Raw genomic sequence first — 21,425 nt, 5'->3', positions numbered from 1 at the left:
ATGGGGGTTTGTTGTACAGGTTAGTTCGTCATCCAGTTATCAAGCCTAGTATCCATTAGTTATTTTTGCTGATCGTCTCCCTCCTCCCACCCTCCACCCTCTGAAGATCCCAGTGTGTGATGTTCCCTTCTATGTGTCCATGAGTCCTCGTCATTGATAAGTGAGAACATGCGGTGCTTGATTTTCTGATCCTGCATTAGTTTGCTAAGGACAACAGCCTCCATGTTCCTGCAAAGGACGTGATCTCCGAACACATTTAAATAAACCATGAATACCCATTAAGTGGAAGAGGGGTGCAAGTCAATGGTGTGTGCTTCTGCCTATCAGTGTGAATCCAGCTGTGCGTCAGGACAGCCCACCTGGGAAATGGGCTGCCTCTGATTGTCAGGGCACAGGCTTAACACTAAGGAATAAATAGGTGGACAGGATTTAGTGGTCTGAAGGTTTGCACTCTGGATTTCCATGTCCCAAGGGGACATTAAAACACTGATGCTGTATTTGAAAGTCCAAGAAGCATCAAGCCACACCATCCAAGAAGGCTGGAATACCAAGGGCAGAAGAGAAAGCTGTGGGCTGATCTGGAAAGAGGTGGATTTCCCAGGACCAGAAGGACTGAGAGTGATAGGTTCCTCATGTAGAGGGAGCCTTACCTGTTGACTTCCACCCATTACCCCAGGTATAGCAAGATGTCAGGGGTAGGTATTAGGAAAAAACCTACTAGTTAGCTGGGCTCACTGACTCATGCCTATAATTCCAGCACTTTGGGAGGCTGAGGAGAGACGATCACTTGGGGCCAGGAGTTCAAGGCCAGCCTATGCAACATGTGAAGACCCCGTCTCTACAAAATAAAAAATAAAGAAAAAGGCTACTAATAGTAGGAAAAGGTAGGATATGGAGAATACCAGGGCCACTGGCTCAGAATGGGATTTAGTGCCTTAGATAAGAAGCATGTCCACGGTAACAATGGTGGTTATTAAGCTAGACGCCCTTCTGCAATTTCCCAGGATGGTGGAACCCTCAGGATTCTTAAGCTTAATCCAAATATGGGGAGTGATCCACATTTCTAATGACATTTGATTTCCCACAAATCCTAGTGGGATGGGAACAATCCCAGATTTTATTGATTTTGGATAAATATGACTTTCCTACACTCAGTATCATGGAACAAATTCATCTTATTTATAGATGTTTAGTGTGCACTGACTTACCCCCTGCTGCCTCTAAGAAGCCACAGCCTGAGCCACAGGTCATGCCTTCTGCCCTGCCACAGGTGACCAGACAGGCAGGCTAATATGACCTCCATGGCATGGCTTGAAAAGTCAAGCTGGGCTGGGTAGATTCTCCTGCCTTCAGCAACTTGAATTAAAGAGATGAAAAGAAGTTGCTGGGAAGAATGAGCACAGAGCCAAGAGTCCTGGACAGTCGGGGCTGGATGGCGCATGAGAGCATGCTCACGCTAGTGGGAGCAAAGTCTGTGGGCGAGTGGAAGAGACCAGCCAGGAGAGAGAGGGCCACCACACGCAGGAAACAGAAGCAGAGATACTGTTTCTTGCACCTAGAACACCCAAAACTATTATGACTCAGTAAGAGTAAACTGTATATAGCTATACTATATCTGTATATACCCCAGCCTGAGACTTTTTGCCTGAAGTAATCAGTAATCAGTCTGATTCTTTTGACCACTGAACCATTGGCACTGAACACTGCCAATGGTTCTGACTTGATGCAACTATTTGTTTAGAACAGGCTATCCTTGGTGGGGCATGGTGGCTCACACCTGTCATCCCAGCACTTTGGGAGGCTGAGGCAGGCCAATCACCTGAGGTTGGCAGTTCGAGACCAGCCTGACCAACACGGAGAAACCCCATCTCTACTAAAAATACAAAATTAGCTAGGTTTGGTGGTGCATGCCTGTAATCTCAGCTACGCGGGAGGCTGAGGCAGGAGAATCGCTTGAACCTGGGAGGCGGAGGTTGCAGTGAGCGGAGATTACACCATTGCACTCCAGCCTGGCAACAAGGGCAAAACTCCGACTAAAAAAAAAAAAAAAAAAATCAACAACAACAAAAAACAGGCTAGCCTTAAGGAAACACAAACAAGGAACTGACAACCAAAACAAAAAGTTCTGTTGCTTCTGCAGCAAATTGCAATTGCAAGTAAGTCTCTGTATTCCCAGATCATCATATAAAAGTCATTACAGATGGAAAACAAGTATGACCTAATCTGAATGCCGTGCCAATTTTGCATTCAATACTCCTGTGCATGCTGCTTTCTCAAAACTTTCAAAGAATTAAGTTGGGACTAAGTGATGTGATGGGTTTAAGAAGTGCTAAGTTATAAAACACGGAATCTTTGAGTAGACTCACTTTTCAGGCTCAGCCCAAGAATACTCAAATTTATACCCTAGCAACAAGTTTTCCCTTGAAATACATCTTTCACTGCATTAATTTTCTTGTAATGCTTTTCTGTTCTTACTAAATGGAAGATTTGAATGTCAGAATTTTCCCTGGGAGCCTGGGAGAAAGGTACTCACACAATCTGATACTGAATATTCTACTTTTAGAACCAGTGTCTATTCTCAGGGATGTACAAAGAGGCAATATCCTGTCTTCAGCTGACACTAGCGAGAGAATAATTTTGGGGAAATCTATTGGTCTCAAAATATTAAATCCTCTCTTTGTCTGACATTGTGTAGAGCCCAGTTGTTGCTTTCCCCCTTCTATCCCTCCCTTACCGCTGGTGTTTTTTTGGCTGAAAGTTTGGCCCATAATTTAACAAGGTAGTTTCTGTCTGTAGAATGCAGGAAATCACCAATATTCGAAGAACTATACTTTGTAGGATGCACTTCAGATTTCAGGTGGGATGTCTTACCATCTGGTAGGAGAAAAAAATAGAGTTTAAAATAAAAGGCATAATATAAAGGAAATTTCTGAAGGGATAGAAATGTTTTATATTTTTATTTGCCCAAACATAACAAGCTAGATACTTAAAGTCTGTGCATTTCAACTTTAAAATAAAATAAAAATATATCTTACAATAAAATAATAATAACTCATAATAATAAAGTCAGTCTGTAACACCTAATAGATATATCCTCTGAATATACCCAATACTTAATCAATTCAGGCTTATAAATAGAATCAAAAGTAGTAAAGCATGTCAAAAACAGGGCTTCTAGATATTTAATTGAAAAATTACCCTTATAATGACTTTTCATTTGATGAAAGTCCAAAAGGCTAAAAGGAAAATAAACTACTCAATGTTAAGAGGCTTTGAAATAGAATAGAATGATGAGGCCACTGTTTTTTTTTTTTTTTTTTTTGAGATGGAGTCTCACTCTGTCACCCAGGCTGGAGGGCAGTGGTACGATCTCAGCTCACTGCAAGCTCCGCCTCCCAGGTTCACGCCATTCTCCTGCCTCAGCCTCCCTAGTAGCTGGGACTACAGGTACCCACCACCACGCCCAGCTAATTTTTTGTATTTTTTGTAGAGCTGGGGTTTCACCATGTTAACCAGCATGGTCTCGATCTCCTGACCTCGTGATCCGCCCGCCTCGGCCTCCCAAAGTGCTGGGATTATAGGTGTGAGCCACTGTGCCCAGCCTGAGGCCACTGTTTAACAGAATTTATTCATAAATAATATCTAATATTTCCTTTAAGACGTTAGAATGTTCAGAGACCTAGAATATAATAATACTGTATAAATTTGTATTACTGCTCATTCACAGAGGGGCTAGGAGTAGATAGCTTTGGCTACATGGGAGCATCAACACTTTCAGGAGTATTGCTTTTAAAGTGCTAAAATAAATGATATCCACATGTACCTTCAGTCAATACGATGGACTGAGCAGAAGCAGAAAACTACCCCCACCCAAAGATGAGAAAAACACTAATGTATAACATAAACTTGTTTTGTTTTTAATACATAGTAAGGCAGAAACCAAGAAAGAAAATTTTCTGGATACTACAAGTGTAGTGAAGGCTCGAAGTCAGAGGAGTGGGAATTGATGCTAAGAGGTCAGAGGGCATCAGGGGCTGAGGTTTGAACACGTGTTCTGAGAGGGGAAACCACAGTCCCTGCATGCTTGGCATACAAGACCTGACTTGGCCAGGTACGATGGCTCACACCTGTAATTCCAGCACTTTGGGAGGCCGAGATTGGCGGAACGCTTGAGCCCAGGAGTTTGAGACCAGCCTGGCCAAGATGGTGAAACCTCTTCTCTACAAAAAATACAAAAATTAGCCTGATGTGGTGGTGTATGCCTGTTATCCCAGCTAATTGGGAGGCTAAGGTAGGAGGATCACTTGAGATCAGGAGGTAGAGACTGCAGTGAGCCATGATTCTGCCACTGCACTCCAGCCTGGGTGACAGAGTGAGACCCTGCCTCAAAACAACAACGACCAAAAAAAAAAAAAAATGAAAAGAAGAAGAAGGAGGAGGAAGAAGGGAGGAGGAAGAAGGAAGGAGGGGAGGGAGGAGGAAGAAGGGAGGAGGGGAGGGAGGAAAAGAAGGAGAGGAAAAGAAGGAGAAGGAGAAGGAGAAGAAGGAGGAGAAGAAGGAGAAGAAGGAGGAGGAGGAGGATACCTGGACTGTTTGAAAAGGTGACAAGTTGGAAAAGGGGTATCTGGAAATGTCAGTCCACAGACGTAGGGGCTTTGTCTGGGGACAGATTCTTACTTAACCAGATGATAGAAACACCTGTGGGAAATCAGACTCTATTTTGGTTTGGAATCCGAACTTGAACTTCACCCAAATTGTGTGGCAATCCCAAACCAATAACACAAGGTCAAAGTTGTTGCAGACAAGTACAAGTATTTAATCATGGTAACGAAGTCTAAAGTTCCACCTAGGCCCTGTCTTGAGAAAGGGAGCTAGAACAGATGCAACAAATGGGTGAGGACTATATCCAAAGAATTTCAGGTAATAGAACAATCTACAAAGGAATATTAAAGAAACTGTGTTTAATCACAAAGCGATAAAATGAAACGACTGTATGCAGAAGCATTCTCTGTTGAATCTCTGCGATAAAAGTCACTTGACCCACATTTATTGCGCACCTGCTATGTGCTGGCTGTTGCTCTGGATGCTGGGGATATAGCAGTAAATAAAAGTTCGTGACCTGTGGGGATTACATGCTAATATTGGAGTCAGACAAATAACACATTAAATAACGTCAGGTAATGACAAGTGTGATGAAGAAACAGAAAGCCGGATGAGGGGACAGCATGAGAGATGGCATGGTGGTCAGAGGAAGTCCACCTAAGGTGGTGACATCTGAACACATATTAAAAGGCATAAAGAAGAATTGCATTCAAACATCTGGGGGAAACTATATCAGATCGAAAAAGTGGCCAGTATAAGAACATAGATGTATCCTTAATATAACTGCATCACAGTAAAGAACTCAGTGTGGCTGAGGCAGAAACAGAGAGAGAGAGAGAGAGAGAGAGGAAGGAGGTGCATCCTGTGCTAATTTATCTTTCAGAAAAAAACCCTTGTCCTGTTGATGTCACTCTAAGTACAAAGCATTAGGAAAAAGACTAGATGAACTGGAACCATATCAATAAGATAGAATTTAAAGAAATAAAAGCTATATTCACTGAAATAATTTCCATAGAATAGATCCTACATAATATATAAGTTTATTCAAAATATAGTTTTTGTGTCTGGGTTCCTTTTTCCAGTTTTCTAAGACATAAGCTGTCTGTGCTGTGGTGTGAACAAGTCAAGTTCCATCTGATGACACAATGCAGCTGTAATTCCAATAATTTAATGTCTTAGTGATTTCTCAGCAACCAAACATTCTGGGTAAAGATAATGTGTTTAGATTACTATTAAACTACATTGTAATACTACCACTTTAACGACTTGAACTCCTATAATAAAGAGTTTCATACAGTTCTTAATATATTGTCTAATGTCTTAATACATCAATGGACAAAAGAGCTTACTTCCCAATTTAAGGAGAAAACCATAATTACCAATGTTAGAACACCATGCGACAAATTTTCTTAATGTGATTTTATTCAAGCTATCTAAATTAAAGTCAACCTTGAGGCAACATTTTAAATATATATAAACTACTTTACAGTCCACAAAAAGAACCAAGTTCTTCAGTATATATGCTAGTTAAATTTCTTTAAATACCTGCAGTGAAGCATAAATGAATTTAATGATCCAAGGCAGATTTTTAAAGTTATTTTATGGATTAGTACCATTACAAATGCAGGAAAATGTAAATGAAGTATCTGGAACAACTGGAACCACATTTCAAATTAATTCTAAATGGCTTAGATCTTTTATGTTAGACATACTCTTTTGAAGTCAAACAAATTAAAATAATATTTGTATAAAACATTTTAAAAGAATAAGCATAAAATCCAAACTAAACACCAAAAGCAGTAGAGGCCATGTACCTAAGAATAAAAGATTTGTATGTATATTTAACATTATATCATCAAACAGACTAAATAGGGCCATTTACTGCATTAAGGAAAGTTAAAAATAGAAGATGTTGATGATCTGGTATCACAGGCATGTAGCCAGGTCAATAATCAGTGATGAACTTACCATTTGGGGGTCAGATTATAAATATTTTGAAAAGCAAACTCTCTATTTTAATGACAAGTGTCTCTGCATTAATAAGATTTCTTATACAGCAAGGCGATGTAGTCATTCTCCTGTCCAAAAATATCACTGATTACTTTTCAATATGAGCTTTTGAGCTTTTGACATTTAAATAAAACCTTGCAAAAAAAAAAAAATGTATCAACACTAGAGCTGATCTCTCTTTGAAAGCACTTAGAAGTGGATGACTTGGAAACAGGCTTTAATTAAAAAAAAAAAAAAAAAAAAAAAAAGTCCTCAGATGCACAGACGACTTCAGAATCACTTCTTTTTTTTCCCCCACTCAAATGGGGCTTTGTAATCCCAGCACTTTGGGAGGCTGAGGCAGGCGGATCACTTGAGGTCAGGAGTTTGAGACCAGCCTGGCCAACATGGTGAAACTCCGTCTCTACTAAAACTATAAATATTAGCTGAACATGGTGGCATGGGCCTGTAATCCCAGGTACTCAGGAGGCTGAGGCAGGAGAATCACTTGAACCCGGGAGGTGGAGGTTGCAGTGAGCTGAGATCGTGCTACCGCACTCCAGACTCCAGCCTGGGAGTCCTCCAGGCTGGACTCCACCTAAAAACAACAACAACAACAACAACAACAAAACCATATAGCAAGAGTTTTTCTTTTTTTTTTTAAAAAAAAGGAAAACTAACAAGAATAATTCATACCTACAATGATTAAATGCATATATACATATGATGTAAATACCTGTAAAGTTAAAATCTCTATAAGTCTTGATACTGAAATATGTAATCACAAAAAAGAGCTTAAAAGAAAACACAATAATCTGCTATCGAATTTTAAATATTTTTAATATGATAGATAATTTGTAGTGGAAAATTAAGACAAAAGTTTAGTTTATTAGGAAGTGCTATCACAAAACTAAAGGTGGCAAAAGAAGCTATTTTTCTAGGACAGAATTACATCTTAAAAGTCTTGTCTATCTGTGCTTCTAAGAAAAGAATAATATCAACTAGAAAAATAATAATTTTGCATAGTATCCATAATTTTCCATAGCAAAATAAACTTTTAGAGTAGAAAAATAACATAAGTCCAAGGAAATACAGTACTAATGTTGTAGTCATGTTACATAAGGTAAAGTGAATACATTTATTAAACTATGCTAACAGTGAAGTGCTATATTCTTGAGTGTCTAATCAAAGAAATAATTAAACAAAAACAACTTCTATATCAAGAAAAAGGAAAACACACACATTTACATTCATAAGAGCAAATAAAGTACAAAAATGTTCTTTTCCAGTAAACTTCATACATTGTAATGTCTTCAGTGGAGGTGAACTAATGGGTCAATATTTGGGCCTTGCATCAAGAATGTTCCAATTAAAACATAGAGCAATAAGGCCCAGAATTCCAAAAAAAAAAAAAAAAAAAAAAAAAAAGGATAGTATATAATGAAGTAGTTAGTTGACACTTTAAAGAAGATAAAACACATAGAACAGGTAAATTTCAAGAGTGAAAACTTGCTATATACGATCTGCATTAATATAGAAGAATTTGGGAAAGAAAAGAGGAAAAGGGTAGCAATGATTGGCAGAAAACAGAATATACATCATCAGGAAGCTTCAATATACACTAAAGACTTCCTTTCCTTCTACTAACATGTTCAAATAACTGTATTTCTGATGGGATTTCCACCCAATCCCACACCCCAAGCATGATCTTTGATTGCTAAGGGCTTATCCTTCAAGAATAACATCTTTTTCAAAGATGTTACTTCATTGGTCACTTTCTCCAGCAAAAACATTCTCTGTCTTTCTTCACTTTGCTTTTCTATTTTTATCCTAGGACAATGAGGGGGTATAGATCTGGTAATTGTAGAAGCTGGTCTTTGTCTCAACTGAGTCTCAAAGAGAAAATAAAATATCTACTATCTGGACCAGTGACTTGACAGCATTCACTATCTAACAAATCTGAAACCCAGAATATAAATGATCTTGATTTTATCAATAATGAAATCATAGTAAAAATAATAGATAGCATTTATTGAGCATGTACTATGTGCCAGGTATTACTACAGGTCTTTCATGTGTGGATCACATGGACATTCATAATAATCTCAGAACTGATGTTTCCCTACTCACTTCTCCAAACTGCAATGCTCCCTATGAATACCCATTGACAAACCTCTTGGTCTTCGTAATATTTTGCTCAACTACAATTTCTTTCCAATATTACTCTAATCTTACGTTCCTAAATTAAATCAAGGTTGTCACATTTTTAAAAAAGTATTTCCACAAAGACCATCTCATTTACCAAATATTTCCACCCAGCTTGAACAGTGTCGTCATCTTTCAATGAACAGGAAATGCAAACATTTTTGCTGCTTTCATATTAATATGAACACACGCTACTCATAGAAGCACTTACTGTGAGCTAGATATTGTTCTGGGTGGTTTCCAGTATACTAACTCATTTAATCCCCCTAAAAACACTGAGGTAGGTACTATTATTACCTCCATTTTATACATGAGAACTCTGAAACTTGCCCAAGGTCACATGGCTAGCTTGTAATGCAACTGGAATTTTCAAGGATTATTTTGAATTTTAGTGTTATCTGCAATCATGAATTTCTAAGGTTACAATCTGTAATAAAAGGTCTTCAGCTTTTGCAAATCATGACTGCACTCTCATAATCAGTTTTAAGATTAGAGGTTTGATCTTGTAACACCATTTATCTGTCATCAACACAGAAATGGTTAGGCCGTTCTTATTCTCTTCTCTGAATGCCTGGTCAATACAGAAAAGTGATTTCTAGAATTATGTCTTTCAAATTGGACTACGCAATTAAATTCATTTACAGACACACTGTGCTACATACTATATAAATAGTGCAATTATCTGAAGTGGAAATTGGTGGATCTTTTATGGTAATAAGATGATTTTCAGACTTGTCATGGAGCAAAAGGCAAGGAAGTAAGCTGATCAAGATTGTTCTGAAGTGCTTTTTTTTTTTTTTTAAAAAAAGCTCTATATAAAATGTATGCATATGAATTTTGGATGTATCTTATCCTGAGCCCCAACACTGAAAAAGAACATAACTGCCAATACACCAGATCTTTGTCCCAGAGCAGAATTCAGTATAAATGATGTCAACCCATCCAACCTCACTTGAAGGCAACCAGAGCAGGGGGGCAGTCTGGTAACAGGCCTCCAAGTAAGGACAACATCAAAGCAAAGCTCTAGGGCACTCAGTGCAGTGTTTTCCAAACTGCAGGCTGCAAACAAAATTGTGAAATCAATTTAGGAGGCCACGACCAGAATATTAAAAATTGAAATTCAGCACCATAGAAAATATCAGTCATCTATCACCATAGTAAGGGTGTTTTATGACACATTTTTTTTTTTTTTTTTGCCAGGTATGTATGTGTTTACTGGGTCACGATATTGTAACATGTATACTTCTAATTATGGATCTTGGTCAATAAAACTTTGAAAGCCACGTATGTAAGGAGTACTAAGCACATGTAATTTTCTAGTACTAAGCACTACATTTAATAAAACAGGATTCCTCATAACAAACAAATGGAGTCAGTTGCAGTAAGTGGATCTTAGATCATAAAATGAACCTTACATTTTAGCCAGTCCAACTAATCACCCAACATATGAAGACTTTCTGTAAGATTCCCGTAACAGAGCATCTAACTTCCGGAGCAAGTCAGTCTGTTCCTCTGCAAATCACCTCTAACTCTTAGAAAGTTCATGATGTCAAATCAAAACAGAATGTAAGGCTATTGCTTTCGCATGACAGCTCTTCAAAGTGTGTGTGTGTGTGTGTGTCTGTGTGTGTGTTTAAATTTAATTCTATATAACTTTTTCTGAATAAACATAGGTCATGGTAAAAAAATTCTAAAAAAATACTAAGAAGCATAGATGGGAAAATAAAAATTATGCAGAATCCATAATCCAGAGCTAATAACTAGAGCCATCCTGGCTCTACCTCCATAACCTGCTTTCTACTTACTATGCAATAAATAGTTTCCTCCAATTAAATATTCTTCTACTACATGATTATAATGACAGCATAACATTCCAGCATATAGTTATACCATAACTTATTTCTAAAATCCCATTAGATAGCTAGATTATTTCTAGATTTTATCATAAAAAAACACTAATATGAACACCCTTGCACATAAGCGATTTCCTTACAATAATCGTCAGATTCGCATTACTAGACTGAAGATATACAAAATATTAAGGCTTTGACAGAAAATTGTAAAACGTGTCCCAGAAAAATTGTGCCAATTGACTTTTTCTCCTGAGACATAGAAAGTGCCTTTACCCACAGCCTCGCCAACAGTAGACATTAAGTTGTTTTTCATCTGCCAATTCAGTACAAAAAGTCTATCCTGTTTTAACTTATAATGAGATTAAATACGTTTTGACATATCTATTGGACATTTTTATTTCCTCTTCTGTGAATTTCCCAATCATGCCCTTTGTTCAATTATCTTTTGAGGTTTTGGAAATAACTGATTTAGCTCTTTAAATATTTGAGGAAGGCTTTCATGCCAAGAGGCACTATTATCTCCACTGATTTGAATATTAGGTGCCGGTCTTCTTTAAAGGAGTTAAAGATGGTATTACTAACGTAGTAACTATAAGCCACAATGTTTTTTTGCGCCTATAAAGATCACCTTGCTGAGCAACATATCAAATGGGAATGATAGGAACTTGGCAAATATAGATGGAAAATGGCAAATTTTAAACATTGTTATTCTATGTGTAAAAATCAGAGGTTTCCCTTATACCAAGAAAATCAATAATAGCACTAAAGACCTCTTGTTGATACTCTTTTCCACTCCTTTCCTCCGATCACAAACAAAATGTTGTCCAGTTCCACTGAGTCTAAGACATTAGGAATGTATACTACCAAAACAATAACAGAAACACAAAGAAGTGATAACAAAAATTTGGCTTATCACTTCCCTTTTGTACCCTAATGGAAATGCAACCACAAATGCCTTCGGGAGCCTCAGAAACAGGCGCCCAAAGAGGAAAATTATACATTTCTAAAAGTAATTTTAAATTTGGAAATTCTTCACCTAAATGAGACATGGACAACTCTGAAGTGCCGCACACCTACCTCATAGAAAATGAGTAATTATCTTAATTTTCTTCCTCTCTTGTACAATCTGCCCTCCCCGACATCCAAGCTAAATATTTACCTAATTTGACAATTCCTGCCCCACAGCCTTGTTTCAGGCCTAACTTCTTTTCTGGACTACAGCAGTAACCTCCCTGCCACTCCTCCTGCTTCCTGTATTGCTCTCCTCAAATTCATCCTCTATACTCCCTCCAGACAGATGCCTCTCAGATACAAATTCAGTGGCTCCCATTGTTAAAGATCAAGTTTCCAAGCTCTTTGGCGTAGCACAAAAGGGACTTTGGATCTATATAGACCTACACCTCTCCTGGCATTCGGGTCCTTAGAAGATGCTATGCCTGTGCGTGCCTCTGCTTAGGCATACGTGGTTCCTTCTGCTAAGAAAACTTCCTCTCCCCATCAGTCTGCTGACTAATTCTGCAACCGCAAAGACTAAGCCAAAGGCTGACCTTCTCTTCGAAGTGTTTCCTGATCCCATATTTGTATCCCAGGCCAAATTCAGTGTCCTTCCTTGGTATTCCTATGACAGTCTGGAAAAGTTAACAAATGGATTTTCCTGTCTGTAGGATGCAAAATATAGCCTAGCACACTGTGGGGCCTTCAGTTGCCCTAATCACATGGCGTTATTAATATAATGAACCCTCTTATCTATCTCCCTTGATAAAAGACAAAGCTTCTTGAAGTATCCTCATCACCTCACCTTATCTAGCAACCATCACTGTCTGGCACATAGGGTGTGCTCAATAAATGCTTGTTGGATGAATGAACTTTTAGTAAAAATGAACACACTTTTAGTAAAAATAAATAAATGAAATAAATGATATGTTTTCTACAGTTACTGTATTATTTTTATCATGGACAAATCAGATAAATCAGAGGGTAATTACTGGCATTATATATGCTTTTCATTTTGCCAGAGGATTTCCATATCCTGGATTTCTAAAATATCAATTTCTTTTACTGCCCTTGAAATAACATTTGAAATTCACAGTTTCTCAGATACCTCTCTTTTGTGTAAGATAACATACATTTACAAAGGCATTTAATCATCAGTTACATTTTTAAATATGAGATACCAAACACAGTTTAGCATGCTGCTGTGTACACAGTAAGTGGTCAATAGATATCCTGTAGCTTTTTAAGAGTCACATCTTGGGTTGTCTGTTTTGGTCACAATTATCTTCTTTTTGGGTGGAGTAGAGTGTCCATACATAGGAGTTGGTTCAATAGGTATGTCTAAAGGTAACCCTGGTCCCTGCCAGAGTAGATTGGTTTGAGAACGAGTGCCTAAACCAAGCTAGGCCAACAAGATTTTCTCTGGATTAGGGTTAATGAACATTCATTCAAATTAATCCCTTTACAGTAGTGGGAGCTTCCAGAGGTAAAATCAGATGTGGGCTTGAGAGCTGCTGGTGGCCTTGTTCCCCGACATGTGCAGAAACTGAAAGAGTCATTTGTAGTCCAAAGAATGAAGCCAACATGGAGAAAGAAACAGAGATGAGAAGTGGTGAGAGTCCTAGACCAGAGTCCAGGAGATGACTAGAGTCCTGGTTATGTTCCACAACTGGCCCCCAGTCTCTCTGAGACCTGCTGTAGCCCTGCCCTTCCCATAGTTTGGTCATAGAAATCTTCTACTCCCTTCTAATAAGAGTCACACAAGCTGGCTTAGAATGCACTTCTATCATTTGCCAGCGAAAGAATCCTAATGGTATGAATAAATGAGCAACTGATTCATTTAAATGTTCTCCCCATTAATTCTTTTAATTGATTTAACCAGATGGTTTGGCATAATAAAGGCATGGGCTAATTTACATGAGATTTCTATTCAGAGATAGAAGGAAGGTATTCATTTTGAAATACATTTCAAGCAAAATAAGTTTCAGGCAACATATTGCCAAGACAAATCTGAAGCATTTGATCACAGCGTCATGTATGCAAAATATGCCCTCTTCCCTACAGAAGATTCCCGCAAGTTAACTGTAGGTTTGGAATCTCCAGGAACAGCAAAGGCTTCCTGCCTCAAGAGTTCCTTTTGCTTTGAAACTCCTCAATAATGCAAGAGGGATAAGAGGATGTTCTAGAAGTCTAGAAGTGAATTTTCCTTATAAAGAGAACAAAACTTAATGGCAATATGGCCCTGCTTCAGTCAGAGTTGGAACTCAGGTTGGATTCGTGTCTGGACACAAAGGCTACTTGCTGGCACCAGCTTTCCAGAACAGCTGAATTTGGTGGCAGCAGCTGATCAAGCCGCATCCCTCTGGGACAGCTGCTCTTCCAGGCGTGACAGCAACAGCAGAAGAGGCCCAAGAGTGCAGATTGGCTGCCTTCTAGGAATCCAAGGTTTGGACAGCACTGAGCAGCCCCTCCACCTATGCTGACCATGGGTTCAGGAGGAAGCCAGTGTGGAGACTCACAGCACCCAGCCATAGCTGGTCATTCTCTGACAGTACTGCCTTGGGGTTCCCAGACCTTAATGAGCTGGTGGCTCCAGGGATGGCTTAAACCTTGGTGCGATGACTGCCCCTGGAGTTCAGTCTTCCCTTCCAGCTACCCTGCTCCACAGCAGACACCTGGTTCTGGGGAGGGATGGGGCTTTTGTCCTGTGGCACTGCCCCATGTTTTCAGGTTTGCTTCTTTTTGGTTTGCTGCTTGGAATCAAGGGCATTGTGCCTTTGGACAGAGCTCTCTCTGGCCTGACCTCTCCCTGATGGGCTGGTGTGTCTTTGACAGGCTGCTGGGTTTGGGGCTCACTGTCCTCCTCTGGGGGTTGCGAGGCAATGTCTCTCCTCTGAGACCTGCCCTTTCGATGAACCTGTCCCTTTCTCCCTGGATGCTCCACAGGAGCTGAGCTATCCTGTAGCGACTCCGCGGGGGCCTCTTCCCTCTGGAGGGGTCTCCCGGGTGAGGGCTGGCCTTTCTGAGCTGGCCGATCGCCGTTGACGGGAGTTTTATTTTCTTGAGATAATTCTCCAAAAATCTCTCTCTTCAAAGATGGCCCTGGTTTGGACACATCTACATTCCGAGGCAGGTCATTTGTGGGGAGGTCGGTATGGGCTCTTTTTCTGGAATTATGTTGTTTTTTTACCTTCTTGTAATTGGGGGTCTCTAGGTGATGGCTGGGCATGGGGGGGGGGGCTCAGGAATTTCAGGTGTATGGAAGTTGCTTCTCTGGTTGTTTGGATCTCCCGAGTTTGTAATAGTTATATACTGAAATACTAGCTTAGACAAGAAACAAGAGAAGGGCTGGGGTTGGGATGGTCGGGCACCATGGCGGGAGCTGGCTGACGGAGGGGTTCTAGCTCCGAGGCTGGCTGGTGGCTCCCAGGCGGTGCCTCTTCCAGAGGTGCCAGTCCTCCAGCCGTCCTTTTCTGGATGGGGAGTTTTTTTTTCCTAGCCCCTGTCTGCTGAAGTGGCCCCTGGTTGTGGGGTGAGGCCTGCATGTCTGGAATCCTCCTCCTGGAGGAGCCGCCTGCTTGGGGAGCTTTCCTTTCCTTTGCAGGCCTTGGATCAGGCTGAGCCCCCGAGTTCTGGGGCAGCCCTGGCTCCGGGAGAGGAGCAGGAATGCGAGGGAGCCTCACTTTCTGAGCCGCCTCCTCCAGGGCGGGACTGAGGATGCGCGGTGCTGCTTGCTCCTGGCTGGGGGGACGGATAAGAGGGAGTTTCACCTCACTGACCTTCTCTTCCTGGACTTGCTGAGGACTGTGGGCTGCCTGGGGGCTCAGATTTGGTGGTGGTTTTGAGTGCGGAGCGCTGATGGGAGGAAGTTTACTGGTGTCTGCTTCCCGGGTTGGTGGAGGCCTGGGAGAGGGAGTCATGGTTTGATCGGAGGTTGTTCCTAAAGCCTCTTCCCTGCTGGGCGATAGGAGTTTGGGTGTGGGCCTCCTGCTCTGGAGGGGAGCCAGCACCTGAGGCTGGGGCAGCCGAGTGGGAGCCAGCCGGATTCTAGAAAGCAAGGTCGCCGGGGCTTCCCTGGCCTGGGGCTGCTTGGTATCTGTTGCTAAGTCTTGGGGATGTGGCAGTTCTAGGGCAGGGGTAGTGACCCCGATGGCTTCCGGTTTGGAGGTTTCCTCCTTCAGAGCTTGCTGAGAATCTCCAGCAAGTTTCTGCACCACCTCAGGGTGGGAAGAATCTTTTGGAGGATCATGGTGGGAACTGCTGGGTAGATGTTCGTCTGACTCAATTTCCTCATCCCGAATTCTCTGAGGGCTGAGGGGAGTGGGGCCAGGTGCCTGTGGAGGTTCAGACAGAGGAGGGCCACTGGGGGTTACCTGGGCCTCCCCTGACTCCTCATCCTGGCCTGGCTGAGGGCCGCCGGACAGGGGAGGGGAAGGGTGTGCAGGAGGCGCCAGGGTAGGGGTGATGGGAGACTGCCCCACCTCACTGGCTTTCACCTCAGGGACATCTGTCTCAGTGGCTATTTGTTTTAGAGGAAGATCTGATTGTTGGACATCCTCTTCCGTCAAGTTTAGGGATAGGTCCTGGGCCTGCTGAGGAAGACCCAGTGCCGATGAACTGAGGTGTTGAGGGAGCTCAGGATTGAGATGGCTGTTAGGAGAAAGCTCTTTTTGATGGGTTTCTCCATCCTGAGCCAGCGGTTGGTTCTGGGCAGGAGTTAGGCTCTGATTTTCTAGGTTCTTGGCATGAATTTGCATTCCAGAGAGATGCTCTGTCATCTGGCCATCTGCTTGCAGTTTTGCCAAGCGCCTGGGAGATGGAACCAGGTGTGCTGGTACCCCAGAGAGAGTCTTCTTGCTAGAGGGAGCCCCTGCTTTAATATAAAAAGAAGTTGGCTATAAACAGAAGTTAACTAACTGCTTAGAAATTAATAAGAAAAACATCTTTTCCCCTGTTAGATGCACATAGGCCCTTGAAAGGAATAAAATTACACATATAGGAGAACTTAACCTTCCCTTCTCCTTGAAGATACTAAGTGTCTATAATTCTCTTATTTTGTGGAACTTAGAACAATTTTAGTCAACTGAAAACATTAACTTCAATGAATAAACATAAGAGGTTTATGTCTGGTTCTCATTCATAGAACCAAAATTTACATCCAGGTTTGTGGGTGGTGACACATTTTCCAAGTGAATGAGATTTTAAATTTATACCAACTTAGAGTATCAGTGCTGCTTTTGATGGTAGAAACTAGAGGATGCACATCCAAGCCGGATGAAGTCTCATGGGTTTGTTTCCTTGTTTAACGGCAGCCCCCTTATATAAGCCGTGAGCTCTGTGAAGCATTGTCTGTTCACCAATACCTGGCAAAGGGGCAGGAACTGAGGAAATGGGTGATGAATGCAAGAAGGAAGGAAAGAATCAGCCTGACAGAATCACAAGGCACCATGGCTCAGAGCAGCTGTTCCTGGGGACCCCCATCCAGGTTGCTATACCCCCACTCACATCCCCAGGCCTCCCCTTGGACTTCCACATCTACCTTGCCTTCAAAAATGGCTCTCAGAGGCCACTAGCAATGCTGGTGTTGCAGAGAGGGGGTCCTCCTCCATTCACCATGACACCAAGTTCTCAGAATGACTGATCTCTGGGACAGTCTCACAGATGCCATCATCCAGCAGGCACTCGTTCAGTGGACACTTGTTCACTAGATGGATTCTGGGGGCCCAAATACCGTCTTACCCCAGTCCTAAGGACACAGCTCTGAAATGTGGAGCGGTCAGAGGTGGTACACCAGTCTAGAACAGCCTTGAAGAAGCTAGTTTCAGCTCACTTTGGGGGAGATCTGATACTCAGAGACTCCAACCCAAATCAGACCTCTGAGGTAACCCCGGAGTGATCCATTCCCCAGAGGTAAACCAGGCTCCCAGCCCCCGATCCCCTCCACTGACGCAGGATGAGCTTGCACTGCTGGGTTCTCACTGAGCCCCTAGTCTGGACGCGCACCCTTTGCATCCCATCAAACTGGTGTTCTCTAGGGAGAGGGTGGCACAAGTGGGAGCAAAGAAAGGCTTCCCTCAGTGTGGTTTCTGAGGGGATGTCCTGTTCATCATTTGGAACTCCCTAGTTTATAACAGCTATAAACTAAAATACTAGCTTAGACAAGAAACAGGGTTAAATTGAAAAATTAAACTGTGAAAATATCAAGAATAGGCAAACTCATAGAGAAAAGAAAGTAGATTCGAGGTTACCAGGAGTTGAGGGGAGTAACAGTTTAACGGGTTTAGAGTTTCTGTTTGGGGTAATGACAAATTTTGGAAACAGGTATTGGTGATGGTTATACAACACTGAGAATGTAATTAGTACCACTGAATTGTACACTTAAATGGTTAAATTTTAAAACATAAAATTTTATGTTATGGTATGCTTTTTAACCAAAATATAAAATTAATTTAAAAAGGTGGAAAAATATCAGAACAGTGAAATCCTGTGCTAAAGCTTCTTTTGTTCCTTAATCTCTCTTGGTTTACTGTAATCAGACATACAAGGATGTGTTCCCCACTTTTACAATTTAACAATTGACATAACTTGGCAAATCATACCAGGCCTTTTATTAAAGATAAAGGGAAACTTTATGGACTAGTCAACTGCTCAGTTCTCCTCTGTTTGACTCATCATAACCATCATCATTTCTTTCTACCATCAGTCAGAATAATGATTTACAAATATAATTTTATTTTATGATCTATATAGCAAGAACTCAGGGTGATAGTTGGTCCAACTTTCTAAAAGCTTTACTGGAAGCACTAACTATCCCAGAAGTAGGTTGTTTAGAGACAAATGGAAGGAAAGACATCCCTTAATACTGAGTTGTGAATATAGTTTTTTCCTTATTTTATATAAACTATTTTGTTTATTTGCACTTTTTAAGTTTTTGGGTATTAGAAATAAATGTTATTCACATTACAATAGGGAAAATAAGATGTGTGTATATATGTGTGTGTGTGTGTGTGTGTATATATATATATATATTTTTTTTTTTTTTTTTTTGAGATGGAGTCTCACTCTGTCGCCAGGCTGAAGTGCAGTGCTGCAATATCAGCTCATTGCAACTTCTGACTCCCTGGTTCAAGCAATTCTCCTGCCTCAGCCTCCCTAGTAGCTGGGATTACAGGCACACACCACCACGCCCAGCTAATTTTTGTATTTTTAGTAGACACTAGGTTTCTCCTTGTTGGCCAGGATGGTCTCAACCTCCTGACCTCGTGATCTGCCCGCCTCTGCCTCCCAAAGTGCTGGGATTACAGGCGTGAGCCATCGGGCCAGGTCAATATATATTTTAAATTAAGGGGATATCTGAAGATTTCAAGGGTTTATGATCACTGTGTACCTAAAGTTACTATTTTATACATGCATTAAGTGAAAATTCAATTAATCCATCCATTGGTGAAAGTTTATATTTCTGGGTCCAGGCTGAAAGATGCTGTACTCAGAACTGATAAACCTTGCACTTCCTTTTATCACTCTGTTCCATTCTCATTGTTAAGAGTAGAAATTCAGCTTGTATTCGTAGTTACAAATTAGCAATGTAAAATTACAAAAGATAAAGCTATATATTACTACTTCAGATATCTGGGAATAATTTTCAGTTTGCATTGATACAGGATTACCACTTTAAGAAAAACAATGGTGTTGGTCATAAGATTTCTGTTTGTACTGACGCCTAATCCAATTGGGAAAAACCTCAGCTCTGGACAGCCAGATTCTAATAGTGCACCATGACATTATATATAGGTTTTTATTTTAAGAAATTGGAGCTCAAAATTATTTCTCCAATCAAGTTAATGGTTATTGGTTAGATTTAGAATAGAAAACCAAGGCTTCATATTTCTAGTCCAGTTTTCTAATTGCTCAGACAAAGCTGTCTTTCACAGAATCGTAAATATTTTTTATTTCAATTTCTTCCTTTTGACAGCTCAATTATTTTTTAAAAAATTCATTATACTAAAACTATTGTTTATTTCTAGAGGTCCCATTTATATGAATAATGTGTTTATACACATATATCTAAATTATAGAACTTAAAATCAGAGTGACCCAGCTCAGCGCAGGAGCAATGAGGTGAAGCACCAGCTGAGCACATGACTGTGACTCTGCTGGGGCTCTGGGTCCCTTCCTGGGGAGTACTGATGAGAGGTGAGGCCAGCTGGACTTCCTGGGTCAAGTGGGGACTGGGAGAACTTTCCTGTCTTACAAGAGGATTGTAAAATGCACCAATCAGGAACTTTCCTGTCTTACAAGAGGTTTGCAAAATGCACCAATAAGTGCTCTGTAAAACGCACCAATTGGCAGGATTCTAAAAGTAGCCAATCACAGGGACGATTTGAAAAAGGGCACTCTGATAGGATAGAAAGGGAACATGGGAGGGGACAAATAAGGGAATAAAAGCTGTCCACCCCCACCAGCAGCGGCAACCCACTGGGGTCCACTTCCATGCCGTGGACACTTTGTCCTTTCGCTCTTCACAATAAACCTTGCTACCCCTCACTCTTTGGGTCCGTACCATCTTTAAGGGCTGTAACACTCACCATTAAGGTCCACAGCTCTACTCTTGAAGTCAGCGAGACCGCAAACCCACCTGCAGGAACCAACTCCAGACACGCTGACACTCGTTTTAAGGTAATTATGGTTGTCTCCACTCTCGTGCACTGAACCTGTAAACATCTGGCCCCAACTCCTTGCCACCTTGTTCACAGCCCTGAGACTCAGGAAGAACATCGGCTCTCCTTCTTGTCCCACTGGAGACATCATTAAATGTGTATTAATAAGGACCATGGCCATTAGAACTTTTTAGATACTCACTTGAATAATGTCTGGCCTCTACAATGTTACTTTATGTGCAAGCTTATCCTTAAACCCACAAGTGGAAAAAGTAACTTCCTCAGCAAATTAATTGTCTAGATAAGATAAAGTGGTTGGCTTCAGAAAACACATTGTTTTTCAAAATACTAAACATGCCAAAAAAAAAAGGGGGCCTTGAGGCTAGTGATTTGATACATTAATTACAAATCTGCCTACCTACCTTTTAAAGATGGAATTCTATTAGTCAATAACTAGATGGCTCAGTTTCAGTTATGAAATGTAACTGAGAGCTATCACATTTTTACAAAAGCAGTAATTCACACTTTTCATTAAATCAGCCAAGCCTGACCTCATTAGTCCAAATAAATAAAATTTCATTATACCCGTTAAAATCAAAGTCTATTTTTCTATGCACACATTATCTGGTCTATTAATTTACCAAATGGCAACTGCACCCAATAGCCAGTGTTCCTGATAGTTGTAGAATAAGAAAAGATACAGAGATGGACTCTCACTGGCTGTTGAGGCAAAGTCTTGTTCAAGCCTCACTAGTTAGTGGCAACCTCAGATTGAGAAACACACTGTTCTCAGTGACTCAGAGCTGGTCAGGCTCAGGGGGGACTGATTCATGTTTATCCAAACTCACAAGAGGCTGATTTAAAAGCCAGTACACCAATTAATTAATTTACAATGGAGACAAGCCTGGCTCAGGGATCAGGGCAGGGTGAGTAACGTAGGGTACAGCCCCCACAGGAGCAGGTCCACCTGATGGGACCAAATTAAAGATCAGAAGGTTGCTTGATTAGCAAAGAATTAAGGCAAGGGGAGCCAGATTTCCTCAAGAGAAACTTCTACTGAGCTACAGAAGCCTCATTAGGTACACTACACAGCCCTTCTCCATAGAGATGGCTTTCTAAAGAACCG

General features: G+C 40.9%; 1 protein-coding gene across 2 annotated transcripts in view; it reads right to left on the bottom strand.

Moving 5' to 3' along the window:
- The window catches only part of LRGUK (leucine rich repeats and guanylate kinase domain containing), a 130,203-nt gene that overhangs the window by 31,191 nt on the left and 77,587 nt on the right, over positions 1-21,425 (bottom strand). Inside the window, exon 16 of one of the 2 annotated variants that reach the window (XM_007982970.3) lies at positions 2,735-2,874. In XM_007982970.3, coding sequence (XP_007981161.3) covers positions 2,735-2,874 — 140 coding nt within the window. Of the gene's footprint in view, positions 1-2,734; positions 2,875-7,412; positions 16,516-21,425 lie in introns of those variants that run through there. The other variant, XM_007982967.3, reaches the window with a different exon arrangement.

Source organism: Chlorocebus sabaeus, chromosome 21, assembly GCF_047675955.1.
Source record: "Chlorocebus sabaeus isolate Y175 chromosome 21, mChlSab1.0.hap1, whole genome shotgun sequence".
Taxonomy (NCBI): domain Eukaryota; kingdom Metazoa; phylum Chordata; class Mammalia; order Primates; family Cercopithecidae; genus Chlorocebus; species Chlorocebus sabaeus.
This window is presented reverse-complemented; position numbering and strand designations above follow the sequence as displayed.